This window comes from Erythrolamprus reginae, chromosome 3, assembly GCF_031021105.1.
Source record: "Erythrolamprus reginae isolate rEryReg1 chromosome 3, rEryReg1.hap1, whole genome shotgun sequence".
Taxonomy (NCBI): domain Eukaryota; kingdom Metazoa; phylum Chordata; class Lepidosauria; order Squamata; family Dipsadidae; genus Erythrolamprus; species Erythrolamprus reginae.
The window spans coordinates 97,811,505-97,825,553 of NC_091952.1; the positions used below are offsets into that span (position 1 = coordinate 97,811,505).

General features: G+C 36.8%; 1 protein-coding gene across 1 annotated transcript in view; it reads right to left on the reverse strand.

The window, feature by feature from the left end:
- The window catches only part of ACBD6 (acyl-CoA binding domain containing 6), a 118,072-nt gene that overhangs the window by 53,324 nt on the left and 50,699 nt on the right, over positions 1-14,049 (reverse strand). The window contains exon 6 of the mRNA XM_070746276.1: positions 10,300-10,389. Within this exon, the coding sequence (XP_070602377.1) occupies positions 10,300-10,389 (90 nt within the window). The remainder of the gene's footprint in view (positions 1-10,299; positions 10,390-14,049) is intronic.

Below are 14,049 nucleotides of genomic sequence, written 5' to 3' on the forward strand. Positions count from 1 at the left end.
CTGTAAAGTAAAGCTATTCTGCATCTATGCTTCCAGAAGCACTCTTACAAGTACCTTCGCAGCTGAATTCATGGCCTGCTTTCAGCCTGGAAAAGGAAAACGCATTTGGAGGAACTCCTGGCTCCAAACATGACTCTGGAGGAACAAATCACCTGTGGATTCAGGGAACCCCCGAAATCCTAAAAGCCATGGGGCTGCTCTTAACCCTTCAGAAGCTACACATGATGCAGAATACAGCAGAACAAGGATGTTCATATATCACCAGTACTATGCAAACTGCACCAGTTGCCAGAGAACTTCTGGGTCCATTTCAAGATACTGGTGGTCATCTATAAAGTTCTTCACGGCAAAGGATTAATCCGATAGACTGCCTATTTTCTATGGTTTTTGCCCTTCCATATTGTGCAAGTCCCATTTATCAATGCGGTGTAGCAAGACTTGGGAAACACCTCTATTGTTTTACCTGCTTTCTGGAATATCACCCCCTAATTTGTGCATCTCCCATCTTCATGTTGTTTCAAAAACAGTTTTTCTCCTTGGTCTAGAGCAGGGGTCTCCAACCTTGGCAATTTTAAGACTTATGGACTTCAACTCCCAGAATTCCTCAGCCAGCAAGCTAAAGAATTCCGACTGAGGAATTCTGGGAGTTGAAGTCCACAAGTCTTAAAGTTGCCAAGGCTAGAGACCCCTGCTCTAGAGCAGTTTACCTATGTGTATTTTACAGCTTCCCTCTTAGGTCTTAAGGCTGTCAAATTGAGTTACAATTAATCAAAGTTACCCCTACTCCCCAAAAAAGAGTTTAGAGCATCAATTTAGTTTTCTTCCAGTTAATTTTAAAAAAAAATTCCTATTTGAAAAAATCTGAGAATATTTCACAAATCACCAAGAGAGTTGAACATTATAGGATAAAATAGTTATATAACTTTAGAAGTAAAGCTTCTATGATATATTTTGTAAACACATTTAAATCTTTCAATTGATATTAATACTTCAATGAGCAATATAAACGTAAAGATAAAGCTTCAATTTAAAGGCCTGGAAAAATCCCCATCAGACTTTAAAATCCTTTTCCTCCTCCTCTTCCTTCTCCCGCACTGCTGATTCGGGGAATTATATAGAACGAATGAGATCAGATGGGGGATTAATAAAATGAAATTACACAGAAAAATCCTTTCCTTTTTCATAAAAATAGTTCTGAGCTTAAATGATTTCCATATATTATTAGTATATACTTTCCAAGCAGACAGATTATCAACAACAGAAGGAGCCTGATTAGAATATAATTTACTGATCTAATGTCAGGTCCATGTTTCTTGTATTGCACAGTTATTCTGAATAAACCAAGCAATCCATGTCTGATGACTATGAATACATAATATTAATAACTTATCACAGGATTATAATTCATAAATTCTATAAACAACAAACTTTAAAAAGGTAGAAGTAATAATCTATTTATACAGTGACAGTTTGTGTGATGATGGAAGCAAACAAAGCAGCGTTGAAAATTTTAATATGCCATCCTATAAATTTATTTTGGAACTCATTAACATTTATGGTTTTGTTTATAATCATACTATTCAATTTATGGACTGTTTTAAGAGTTCCATAACAGTATCAAGATGAAAGATAATGTGTTTTGGTCATAGAGCAAATTGGAAATGAACAGTTATACAAATGTGATAATCTCCATTCCCTCATGTGTATACACAAATATAAATATAAAGCAATATTATATAATGTATTATTTATACTATAAATATTATTTATAGTATAAATAAAAACCTGTCCTCATATAACTACACAAGTAAAATAAATTATTAACTCTTCTAAGTCAGCAAGGAGTATACTATATTCTCTTTACTGATGTATAGACTGAGAAATCTATGAAGCATGCAAGATTAAACATATTAGGTTTTATGAAAAGATAACCTTTCTATAAAGTGGAATAGGAAAAAAAATAATTACTTCATTGCACTGAAGCCAACACAAACAGAATTCTAATCCTAAAAATGGATACTGCTAATGTGGATTTGAGAGTCATGCTCACAGTCACTCATGCCCTCATCACCTCGAGGTTCGACTACTGTAATGCTCTCTACATGGGGCTACCTTTGAAGAGTGTTCAGAAAATCGTGCAGAATGCAGCTGCGAGAGCTATCATTGGCTTCCCTATGTATGCCCATGTTACACCAACACTCCGCAGTCTGCATTGGTTGCCGATCAGTTTCCAGTCACAATTCAAAGTGCTGGTTATGACCTATAAAGCCCTTCATGACATCGGACCAGAATATCTCCGAGACTGCCTTCTGCCACACGAATCCCAGCAACCAGTTAGGTCCCACAGAGTTAGCTTCCTCCAGGTCCCGTCAACAAAACGTTGTCTGGCGGGACCCAAGGGAAGAGCCTTCTCTGTGGCGGCCCCGACCCTCTGGAATCAACTCCCCCAGAGATTAGGATTGCCCCCCACCCTCCTTGCCTTTCGCAACCTCCTTAAAACCCACCTCTGCCGTCAGGCATAGGGAAATTGATTCCCCAGGGCCATTTCCGTTTTACGCAAGGTTTGTCTAAGATGTATGATTGTTTTTATACTAAGGGTTTTAAATTGCTTTTTATTGTTGAATTTGTACCGTGTTTTGTGTTGTGAGCTGCTCTGAGTCTCCGGAGAGGCGCAGCATACAAATCTAATAAATAATAATAATAATAATAATAATAATAATAATAATAATAATAATAATAATAATAATATCAATGGGCAAATAACCATTCAGACTAGTTACAAGGAAACTGATGTTTTTCTTGTGACCTCTATATATTACATACATGTAATATATGTAATACCCTGGGCGCAGTGCCAAAGGATCTCAGCGGACATTTGAAAACCATTGGAATTGACAAAATCTCCATCTGTCAATTGCAAAAGGCCGCTTTACTGGGATCGGCAAACATAATTCGCCGCTACATCACGCAGTCCTAGGTGCTTGGGAAGCGCCCGACTGGTGATGAAATACGAAATCCAGCATAGTGATCTCGTTTGCTGTGTTGTACTGACATAATAATAATGTCTATGGGCAGATAACCATTCAGACTAGTTACAAGGAAACTGGTGTTTTTCTTGTGACCTCTATATATTACATACATGTACAGAAGCCAAGTTATCTTACCTTAAAGCAGTGCTTCCCAAATAGTGGGGCACCTTCCCGGAGCAGGGGGGTGGAGAGATACCGGGGGGGAATGCATGATCCTGGGGAACGTGCTTTTTTTTTTTTTGCTGCATAGAATAGAATGTGTGTCCTACATGACACTTGTATCGGTACCTCCATTGTGTTCCTCAACGTTGTGTTCAGGGCAGCCCATTTTAAAAGAAAACGTATCACGAATTCAATCAAACTTCTCAAACTCGTGAGACATTTTCTTTTAGAACGGGTTGCCCTGGACACAACGCAGAGGAACACCACGGAGGTACCGGTACAAGTGTCAGACAGGATGTACGTCGCGCAGTGGGGCGCAATTTGGGACTGGCAGGTCAGTGAGATGTGCGTCGGCAGAGAGTTGGGGGCACAAAAAATGTTTACTTCTTCCTGGGGGAGGCATAACAGAAAATTGAGAAGCACTGCCTTAAAGCAACAGGTTCAATGCTATTGTGAGAAAATAGATAGAACAAAAATGCTATAACTGCATCTGTTCTAGATTGGGTATCTAAATCGGGATTGACTATACAGATAGTCCTCAATTTATGACCATTTGTTCAAAGTCATTCAATATTATGATAGTTATTTGTCATAAAACTGAATAAACTTTTTTCTTCAAAGGGAACTTTTTTTCAATATGGGATCACTTCTTTCAGTGTTGAATGGCCAAGCATGAAGCTTCAGTGCCATGTTTCCAGCTATGGATTTAGCAACAAAATCATCAATATGTCTAGAAACGATAATCTGTTGCTTGGACATCTTGTTCACCTCAGCATAAAACACTTGTCCAAAAGCCATTTATCTTCAGACAAATGTTTGAAAAATGTATTTTTCCTCTCCTAAAAGAAGCACTGGTAGTTTGCCATACACCTTGGCAATAGCAATATACATGTCCAAAGCTCCTGTGAAATAAAAATGGCATCCAAACCACTTAGCTTCTGACCTTTCTTGTCAGTACTATTACTGGGGTAGCTCGGTGATTAACTTCTTTCAATAAGCCTAGAATATGAGAAAATCACATTGAGGATATTTAAAGAGAAAACTATATCATAATCTTCTGGAATAACGCAGAGATGCTCCCAAACTTTTCAGGTTGGAGGAGTGGAATATGACCTAACTTATGTTTCGTACATAGGACCATATTCCTTTAAAAAAAATAATGTTATTGAAAATTTAAAGGAGAACAAAAGAGCTAACACAGAATAATGCAAAATAAAATAAAGAAGAAGAAAAAAAGAAAGTGCAGAAAGCTAAAAAGAAAGAAAAAAATTAAAATTTCCTTTGCAATACGAACAATTTTGACCCCTTTAGGCAAGGGTCCCCAAACTTGGCAACTTTAAGACTTGAGGACTTCAACTCCCAGAATTCTCCAGCCAGCATAGCTGGCTGGAGAATTCTGGGAGTTAAAGTCCACAAGTCTTAAAGTTGCCAAGTTTGAAGACCTCTGCCTTTAGGCATAAACACAAGAGGGCATGATGGCTCTGCTGGAAAGCTGACAGCTCACAGCTGGGTATCAGTGTGTGATGGGGTGAGTTCCCATTACTCCGCAAACATATCGTTAATAGTCATGTTGGCTACAAGGACATGGAAATATCTTCAGACAATTCTGGCTAAGAAATGGACATGAGAAAGCGCCCCCTCCAGTCAGATACAACCGGCAGGGATACCTTTACCATTAGGCATAGACACACCATAATATCTGAGTATCTCTTCCAAGGCTTTTATTATTATCTTAGCAAACATTAGCCTGTGATGTATTTCTTGATTACAGATTCCTTTATTGGTGATATATCAGTTCTCAAAAGTGAAAGTTAGCTACCATGTCTGTATCTTCCATTTCAATTCTAAAAGGACTATTGTTCCTCTTGTCATTAATTTGGTCTGCAAAACTGTAAAATTTAAAGTTCCTTTCCTTTACTGTAAAGTTTAAAGTTACTTTTCTTTCATTACTAGAACTTGAAGATCATTTGCATTTTCAGGCATCAGACTAGTGGCAGTTATATAGCATAGGTTATTGATATTACTTAATCCAATATTAAAACATGACCTTCTTCTAATCCAGTGGTTCTCAACCTGGGGGTCGGGACCCCCTTTGGGGGTCGAATGACCATTTCACAGGGGTCGCCTAAGACCCTAGGAAAAGACAAATTTGGTGTTAGGAACTAAAGCTTCTATTCTGGCGCCTTTGAACATATTTTTACAATCCAACCAATCAGGTGTTTACAGTGGCGGTGTCCCTCTGACCTTCCTGCCAATCATCTTAAAGCTGTTGGGAGAATTGGCACTAGACTTATGGTTGGGGGTCACCACAGCATGAGGAACTGTATTAAGGGGTTGCAGCATTAGAAAGGTTGAGGACCAATCCATCTTCCCACCACATATATTCAGATATATACTGTATTTTACTAAGTGGCAGCACCAAGTCAACTTTGGTTGATCTGGAAAGCTAAGGAGAGTCAATTTTGATTGACTCTCCTTGGATGGGAGACCATCTAAGAAGTCAAGAATCATTATTGACAAGATTGGGAAGTAAAATCTATAAATAAATGAATGAAAAGCACTTCTGAAGTTCTGGAAAAATAACTGCATTGATGCAGTCACAAGGTCTTAAATTCTTTATCTTGCTTTTGATGAGTTGTGCCGCTATAATTTAGGGAACAACAGGTGAAGATCCAGAGGGTATTAGTTTACATTCTAGTTTATCAATTAATTTCTAGGGTTACAGTAACAATTTCAGACACCAATCTTGTGGAGCCTTTTTTCCCATCCAGTGAACACATCTTGCAACTGAATTTGGAACCCAAAGGAAATTTGGAACCCAAAGGAAACAGTAACTCAGAGCTTTGAACTGAATATTTGCTGAACATAAAGTTCTCTTCAGACTTCACTTTTTCTCCTTCATTTACCTTTATATTAGTAAGAATTTATAAAATAATCCCTAACTCTTACATCCCATAGGATATTTGTCTGAGAAACCGAGACTGTATGCTTATATCTACACATTGTTTTCAAAGTGTTACTCCAAATAAATATTTTTTTTTCCAATTTGGGACAGTCATTTGTTTTAAAGAAGTTTAAATCGTAGTTCTCAGCATAATTCTTGCACACAACCACCCATCAGGAAATGGCCCATGGCTAGGGATTTAGGTAATTAGATTAGACAAATTATCTTTTTTTAACACAAAGCAAGGCTTCCCTCCCCAAAACAATCCTTTGTGCATCCTCCATTTTCTAAGCAATCACCACCTCTTTTAAAATGTATTGTCAAAGGTAATAATTAACACTCAAAAAGATGGACTTCTCCCTATTATTTGAAAGAAGGAAGACTAGTCATACTGTCACTATGATTCAATACTATGTGGCAATTTCAAATGCTTCTGACTAAGAGGGAAGAGAATCTTAAGGTTACAACTAGTTTCTCAGCTTGGCACAATAGGTTAAAACTGCATCATAAATGAGATAAGCATTCCAAACCTGAATTTGGAAAATATTTGCAGCTTTAAGATTGCCCTCATGTAGCTTCAGCAGCAATTAATAGATGATACTACAAATTTCTTGGGGGGGGGGGGTTTGAAGGGGAGACTGCTCTGTCATTCTCAGATTGTGGATTAATCCCTTTATCTTTTAAATTTGCCCATTACAGTGATCCCCCGATCATTGCGAGGGTTCCGTTCCAGGACCCCCCGCAACGAGCGGGTTTTCGCGAAGTAGCGCTGCGGAAGTAAAAACACCATCTGCGCATGTGCAGATGGTGTTTTTACTTCCGCAGCGCTAGCGAGGAGCCGAAGATTGGGGGCGGCGCGGCTGTTTTAAAACGTCGCCGCCGGCATGGGGGGCTTGCCAGCACCCCCCGGACCCCCAACCCGGGTTTGGGGGGCTGCTAGGAAGCCGCCCATGCCGGCGGCGACGTTTTAAAACAGCCTCGCGGCTTTCCAATGAGTCCCGAAGACAAACGTCAAACTTCCGCGTTTGTCTTCGGGACTCATTGGAAAGCCGCGCGGGTGTTTTAAAACGTCGCCGCCGACATGGGGGGCTCGCTAGCACCCCCCCGAACCCTCAACCCGGGTTTGGGGGGGTGCTAGCGAGCCCCCCATGTCGGCGGCGACGTTTTAAAACACCCGCGCGCCTTCCCAACTGAGCCCTCAAGCCAAGCGCCAAAGGCGAACTTCTGCACTTGGCTTGAGGGCTCAGTTGGGAAGGCGCGCGGGTGTTTTAAAACGTCGCCGCCGACATGGGGGGCTCGCTAGCACCCCCCCGAACCCCCAACCAGCAGATGCTTGGTTGCATTTATATAAAATCAGAATCTTGCAGTAATGATTTCCTCTGTAACACTCTATAGAAATGAAAATTGAACTTTGAAGAAGCAGAATAGAATAATGAAGTTTTTGAATTTTAGTGTTGGGGAAGACTCCTGAGACCACCAACAGATAATGAACAAAACAAACAAATGTATCATTGAATAAATTATCCCAGAACTCTAGCAAAGAGAAGGACCAGGTGTGACATGATAGCAGTCTTCCAATACTTGAGGAGCTGCCACAGAGAGGAGGGGGGTCCAGCTGTTTTCCAAAGCATCAGCAGGTCAGACAAGGAACAATGGATGGAAGCTGACCAAGGAGAGATTCAACTTGGAAATAGGAAGGAACTTTCTGACAGTGAGAGCGATCAACCAGTGGAACACCTTGCCTGCGGACGTTGTAAATGCCCCAACACTTGAGACTTTCGAGGGGAGATTAGGCTGCCATTTGTCTGGGATAATATGGGGTCTCTGCTCGAGCGGGGGTTGGACTAGATGACCTACAAGGTCCTTTCCAATGCTAACAAACAAACAAACTCTTGCTCAAGGTAAAATAACCAATTTTTGTATTTCAGACACATTAAGCAAAGACCTAGCTCTCAGGAGAGGTCTAAATGCTGTGAAAGGTGGAATGAAAGAAAAGAATGGATGGACATAATTATGGTAGCAATAGGTATGTCATTGGAAGACCTGAAGAATCAAGATGAAGACACACCTTTCCTGAAGAAAATCAATCAATATGGTCAATAATAGTTGATACCACCTTTATCAATAAATAAAAATTTTAACTGTATTCTACACTTTTGTGATATCAATAGATTTAATTTTCTGTAACTACACATATTATTATTATTATTATTATTATTATTATTATTATTATTATTAACAACAACAACAACAACAACCAGGTTGGGAGGGAACTTGGATGTCTTCTAGTCCAACCCCCTGCTTAGGAGGAAACTCTACACTACTTCAGATAAATGGTTATCCAACATCTTCTTAAAAACTTCCAGTGTTCGAGCATTCACAACTTCTGGATGCAAGCTGTTCCACTGATTAATTGTTCTAACTTAGGAAATTTCTCCTTAGTTCTAAATTACTTTGCTCTTGTTTAGTTTCCACCCATCGCTTCTTGTTCTACCTCGACGTGTTTTGGAAAATAGTTTGACTACCTCTTCTTTGTGGCAACCCCTGAGATATTGGAACACTGCTATCATGTCTCCTTGGTCCTTCTTTTCATTAAACTAGCCATGCCCAATTTTTGCAACCATTATTTATGTTTTAGCCTCTTGTCCACTAATCATCTTTGTCGCTCTTCTCTGCACTTTTTCTAGAATCTCAACATTCTTTTTGCATCATGGCGACCAAAATTGAATGCAGAATTAAAACTTAAAACCTCAAGAATATATTTTATTTATGCAACATTACATGGAAATAGATATAATTTACATTGTCCCCCAAATAAATCAGAGCACTTGAAGTTTTACTTTTCATCTTTTTCCTAGGCATGTAAATAAAAATACTTCTTAGTGGCTTTTCAGCAATCACTTAAATGTTTCCAAATCTCTTGATGATAACTAAACCATATTAATAAACCTAAATAGAATATTTATTGAAGACTACATAATTTATTTGCACTTATGAGCTGAATTGACTACTGGAGCAAATAATAAGGTATTGGACTTGTTTGCTTGTTTCATCTGGCCTATTATTATTGAGTTTCTGTTTAAGAGACAAAAGGCAACTTCCCCTATTTTTTTCACTTATAATTCTCTCTCTTTAAAATTATGTGTATAGTCACTGAGTTATTGTTGGGCAGAGCCCAGACTCCGAATATAAGACAAATATATTTCAAACATTTTTCTTTTTGAATGAGGCATGCTGCCATTTATGTGCTCAGTATTCTTTCAGCATTCTGTATACAGTATGTTCAAGAGTACAATTCCTAACAAAGGCTTCTGATGAATGTCAGGTATACCTCTATAGAAATTTTCTTTCCATTCCATATTAGCATAAACATGTTGCCTGGAATTATGGAATAGTCCTTCTGCAGCAGCCTTAGGCCACTCTGCTTATTATAGGTGGAGAACATCTTAAACAAACTTTCCATTCTGTTTTCTATGTATTATTTTTATTCATTTATTTTTCATCTTAGCTTTGCTCTTTGTTTTCTATCTACACAGCAATATACTGCCAGGCACAAAAGATTAGGGCCAAATGTTAAATTCCAATTAAACTAATTTATTGCTCATGCTTGTGTAGGAATCTAGTCAATGAAAGGCCAGCATTATTTTGGACGCAAGATAATGGAATTCAAGAGGGTTGGATTTAGACTACCTATAGGGCTGAATCCTCCTTTGACTCCACCCCAGGCTCTGCCATACCCTCGCCTACATTAGCTGTGCTATTTTCATATGTACTTCTTACTGTTTTGTCTGCTCACGTAAGAGTATATTTTTCAATCTGCTTTTTTTGCCACCAAAATAAAGAAGCAGCCACCGTTCATGTCTTCCCCACTAGGAAAGTAGAATTCTGAGTGGACCAGTGTGAAAAGAAAAGTGTTAAATAATCCTTTTCTTGTCACTACTGTTTTCAAACCATGTCATTTTAAAAAAATGTTCTGTATGAAGTCTAATATAATTCTGATAACAAATAACGTAATAAATAATCCTGTTAAAAGGCATGAAATAATTAACACAAAAGTATAAAAGAATATTGCGAATACCTAAATAGTGCAACTGAAAATGATCTAGTGTAATTTTATTCCAAAATATACAAGGCGAACACATTCATTATAGCTTCAGCTCATACCTGGCTGTTAACATCAGCAGTATGTTGGAGAAGTACTGTAGCAAGTTCTTTATGTCCTCTATCACATGCCCAATGCAGCAAAGCTCTACCCTAAAATATCAAGCAAAGGGGAAAAACAGTTAGTTAAATTTTGGTAGTACATCACGTATCAATATTATGCCAATATATTCATGCTAATAGCACAACTTTTTCTTATTGAAAAGTCTGTATAAATCAGAAATTTCATTTGGCGCCTGCAGACACCACTTAAGGGATTTTTTAGATAGTTTAGCAACCATATTGACAACACTTGGCATATGTTGTCAATTTTATAATTGTCTAAAGCCCAATAGGCCAGTTTAAATGAATTTGTGAACTGCTTCCCAATATTTCTTTCATATTACAGCTGTGAAATATCTAAATATCTATAATTTCTATTCACTATTACATTAAAATCTTTTTAACCTACTAAATTTATCTTGACAGATTGCATTTAAAGATAAAAGATCAGAGTTAGATAAAGATAAAGGGCATGCATGGAAGCAGAAAACCCACCGAAAATCGACGAAACCTCACACTTGTGAATGTCCTTGTGTGAAATTTGGCTTCCTGTGCATGTACAGAGGCCGAATCTCACACGGACGTGCATGCAAGTGTCGGGGACACGGAGTTGCATGCGCAGTTCCATTTTTCCTACCGGAAGCTACCCCCCCCACCAGGAACCCAATACTGATGCCCACCTAGCCATGCCCATATAACCAGCAATTATAATTAATTATAGTAATTTATTGTATCTTGAATTAGAATAAATTTTGGCAATGATTGTTCACAGTAAAGTGCAGAATGCTACGTAAATTGTTTATTTTCCAGTATTCTGGAACATAACACAGCACAAAAACATAACACATAACAAAGTCAAAGTTACAAGTTGTTTATATTTCATCCAGTGAATGAATACTTATTTAAATTTTAAACACTGAATAAATTTATTTTCAGAGACATTTATAGTTTACTCTGGATACTAATTCTATTAAATAGCATATTTAATAATTAAGTACAAGTAATTAAATCTCTGGCTTGAGTTTTTGCTAGAATTAAACCACCTTGATAATGATACTGTACTTTCCCTATCCCTATTCTTCTCTTTTTTTTCCTTTTCCTTTTTTGGCCTTCCATTCCAGTGTAAATTCCAAATATTTTAATAACTAATAACACTGGGCATTTTACATGAGGCTTCATTTTCTATAAGCTATCTCTCTTCATAAAAAATTAATGTTTTTCTAACTCAGGTACCAAGATTAAAGATTCATATATATTGGTTCTAATGTCATTACTAAAATTGCTCACTAATGATCTTAGAGAAAAAACAAGGATACAGATTGTGAAACATAATTCACATGTACCCTACAATGTATTGTTTACAGCCAATACAGATAAATTGTAATTCACCTGTTTATCCCTAGCTCTGGCCCTCTGCCTTTAGATGTAATCTGTTCTAAATAAATTTGGCATTTCTTGGTTTTACAAGCACATATAAAAACTTCCAACAAAGCATATTCTTCCTGAATGTCTATATATGTTTGCATTTAAGAGAAAAAACCTTTAACAAGTTGGCAGATAGCATAGCCCTGAGTCATTTCACTGAAGAAATATTTCAAATATTAACCTTCCTAATTACAAAGAACAATCCCTGTATTAAAATTGTTCTCAAGGGACTCATACCCAGAAGAATAAGTTTCACATTATATTATATTTCCGCATCTTTCCAAACACTACAGATAAAATTATTTTTTTCACAACATTAACCTTTTGACAAATAGCAACTTAAAAAATATTGTATGGAAAGAATTTGTTTGACATTTTCTGAATTCATACTGCAAATTAGATCAATCACCTGCAATATTCCAATATCTAAAGTCAAAATTTTACAAGCTGATCAATATGGATAATTTCTGGCTTAAACAGTAAAAATTCTTAAAATTCACTAAACTCCTAGAACGAATTGCCATTAGACAGTTCCCACCCACTTAAATTATAAATTACAGTTGTTAGTTATTATGAACATAAATTATTTTTTACTATTTTTACTTTTTAGTTATAGTAATATTTTTTTCTCATTTTCATTCTCAATATGCCTCAATAAGGGTAGTATTTAAAGTGATCCAAATTCTGCTTCGAGAAAACTGATGTCTGAGGTTGATACAAATGATATAAACTGAACAGTTTTATCTAAGCTTGTAAATCATAGAAAATGACTAGGTCATCTTTAGGTACTGAAATACAAACTTTTACTAACACAAACTTTTACTAACCATTGGAAAGTTTACAAACTTTGTTAAGTTAATAGGAAGCTAACCTGCCAATAAATGTAATGGTTTTTATTCTTACTTTTTAAATGAAATGGCATTACAATTACATACATTCCAGATGCATATTTGTGTGTTATTTTTTTGCCCAGATAATACATTTTAACAAAGTTAGAACGGTACTTTTTAAACTTTGAAAGATCTGGCATAAATCCAATGTCAGTTCAATGACTCAAATCTTCTACCCCACGGTTTAGTTAAGTGCCAGGTTGGCCCAACTTCTGTAGCAGTTTCTCAGATAAACAGCACATAAATTTTACTTTGCTGAATGTCACAGACCTTGTCAAAACAAAAGCAAATGAGAACGCTAGGAATTGTACTGCCCCCTTTAAAACGTATGTGGATCAAGACAAACAAAATATCCAGGAATTGATCTTAATTCAAAGAGAAAGAGAAGACATAGGCAAGATAAATGAAAATCTCAAACGGTTAAAAAATGCTACTGACAGTTTTTGAATTCAATTACCATGATGCACTAAACAGGGGATTTATTTATTTATTTGGATGGGTAAGGATTGTAATGTATTAAAATAATACCCCAAAGGGATCTCTTGAATGTTTTGCCTATTTATTTGTTGTCAACAGATAAGGCTAATTGAGGATGGGGGATGTATATGGAGAAAAATAAAAAACAAGCAAATGGACTTGTTCAGAAACATGGTGGACTGAAAGTGGCTCTGCAAAAGATGAGTTGATGGTTATGGCCAAGAAAGTAGCTGATGAGCAGATTGGCTCCTTTGAACTTCTCTAGAGAAAGAGAGTACGGTATGTGAGATTTGGAGCATACTGTGCTCCATATGGTTGCTCCTTATGAGAAGGCCACAAAGCAGTGGTCTTCAGAGTGTGACAGAACTAGGAGATGAGGGAAATTTACCACAGTTGGAGTCTTTAAAGGACCCTAAGAAGTTCACACTTTCTTTTCTAACCACCTTAGGAAATTGTGTATTAATTGCTATTAATCAGTTAGACACCTTCAAAATAACAACACTGGATAAGTGTCTTTAATCTTTAATATAAGATACATATTGAAAATGCATCTATTCTTTAAAACTAATTTCAAGATCTTCATATTCAAAATCCCATATTTCAACATTTTCTAAGCCTTTAATTCATTTAAAACTTTCTATAGCCAAAGCCTTGTCTTGTTTTTGCTTTAAGAATTTAAAATGAACAGCAAAAACAAGACAAGGCTTTGGCTATAGAAAGTTTTAAATGAATTAAAGGCTTAGAAAATGTTGAAATATGGGATTTTGAATATGAAGATCTTGAAATTAATTTTAAAGAATAGATGCATTTTCATGAAAAAGAAAAATATTTTTATTATTGGAAGATAAGTAATTTATAATGGTGTTCAGAAATATTTTTGAGGAATTATATCAGGATCTAGAATCAACAATGGCAGTTA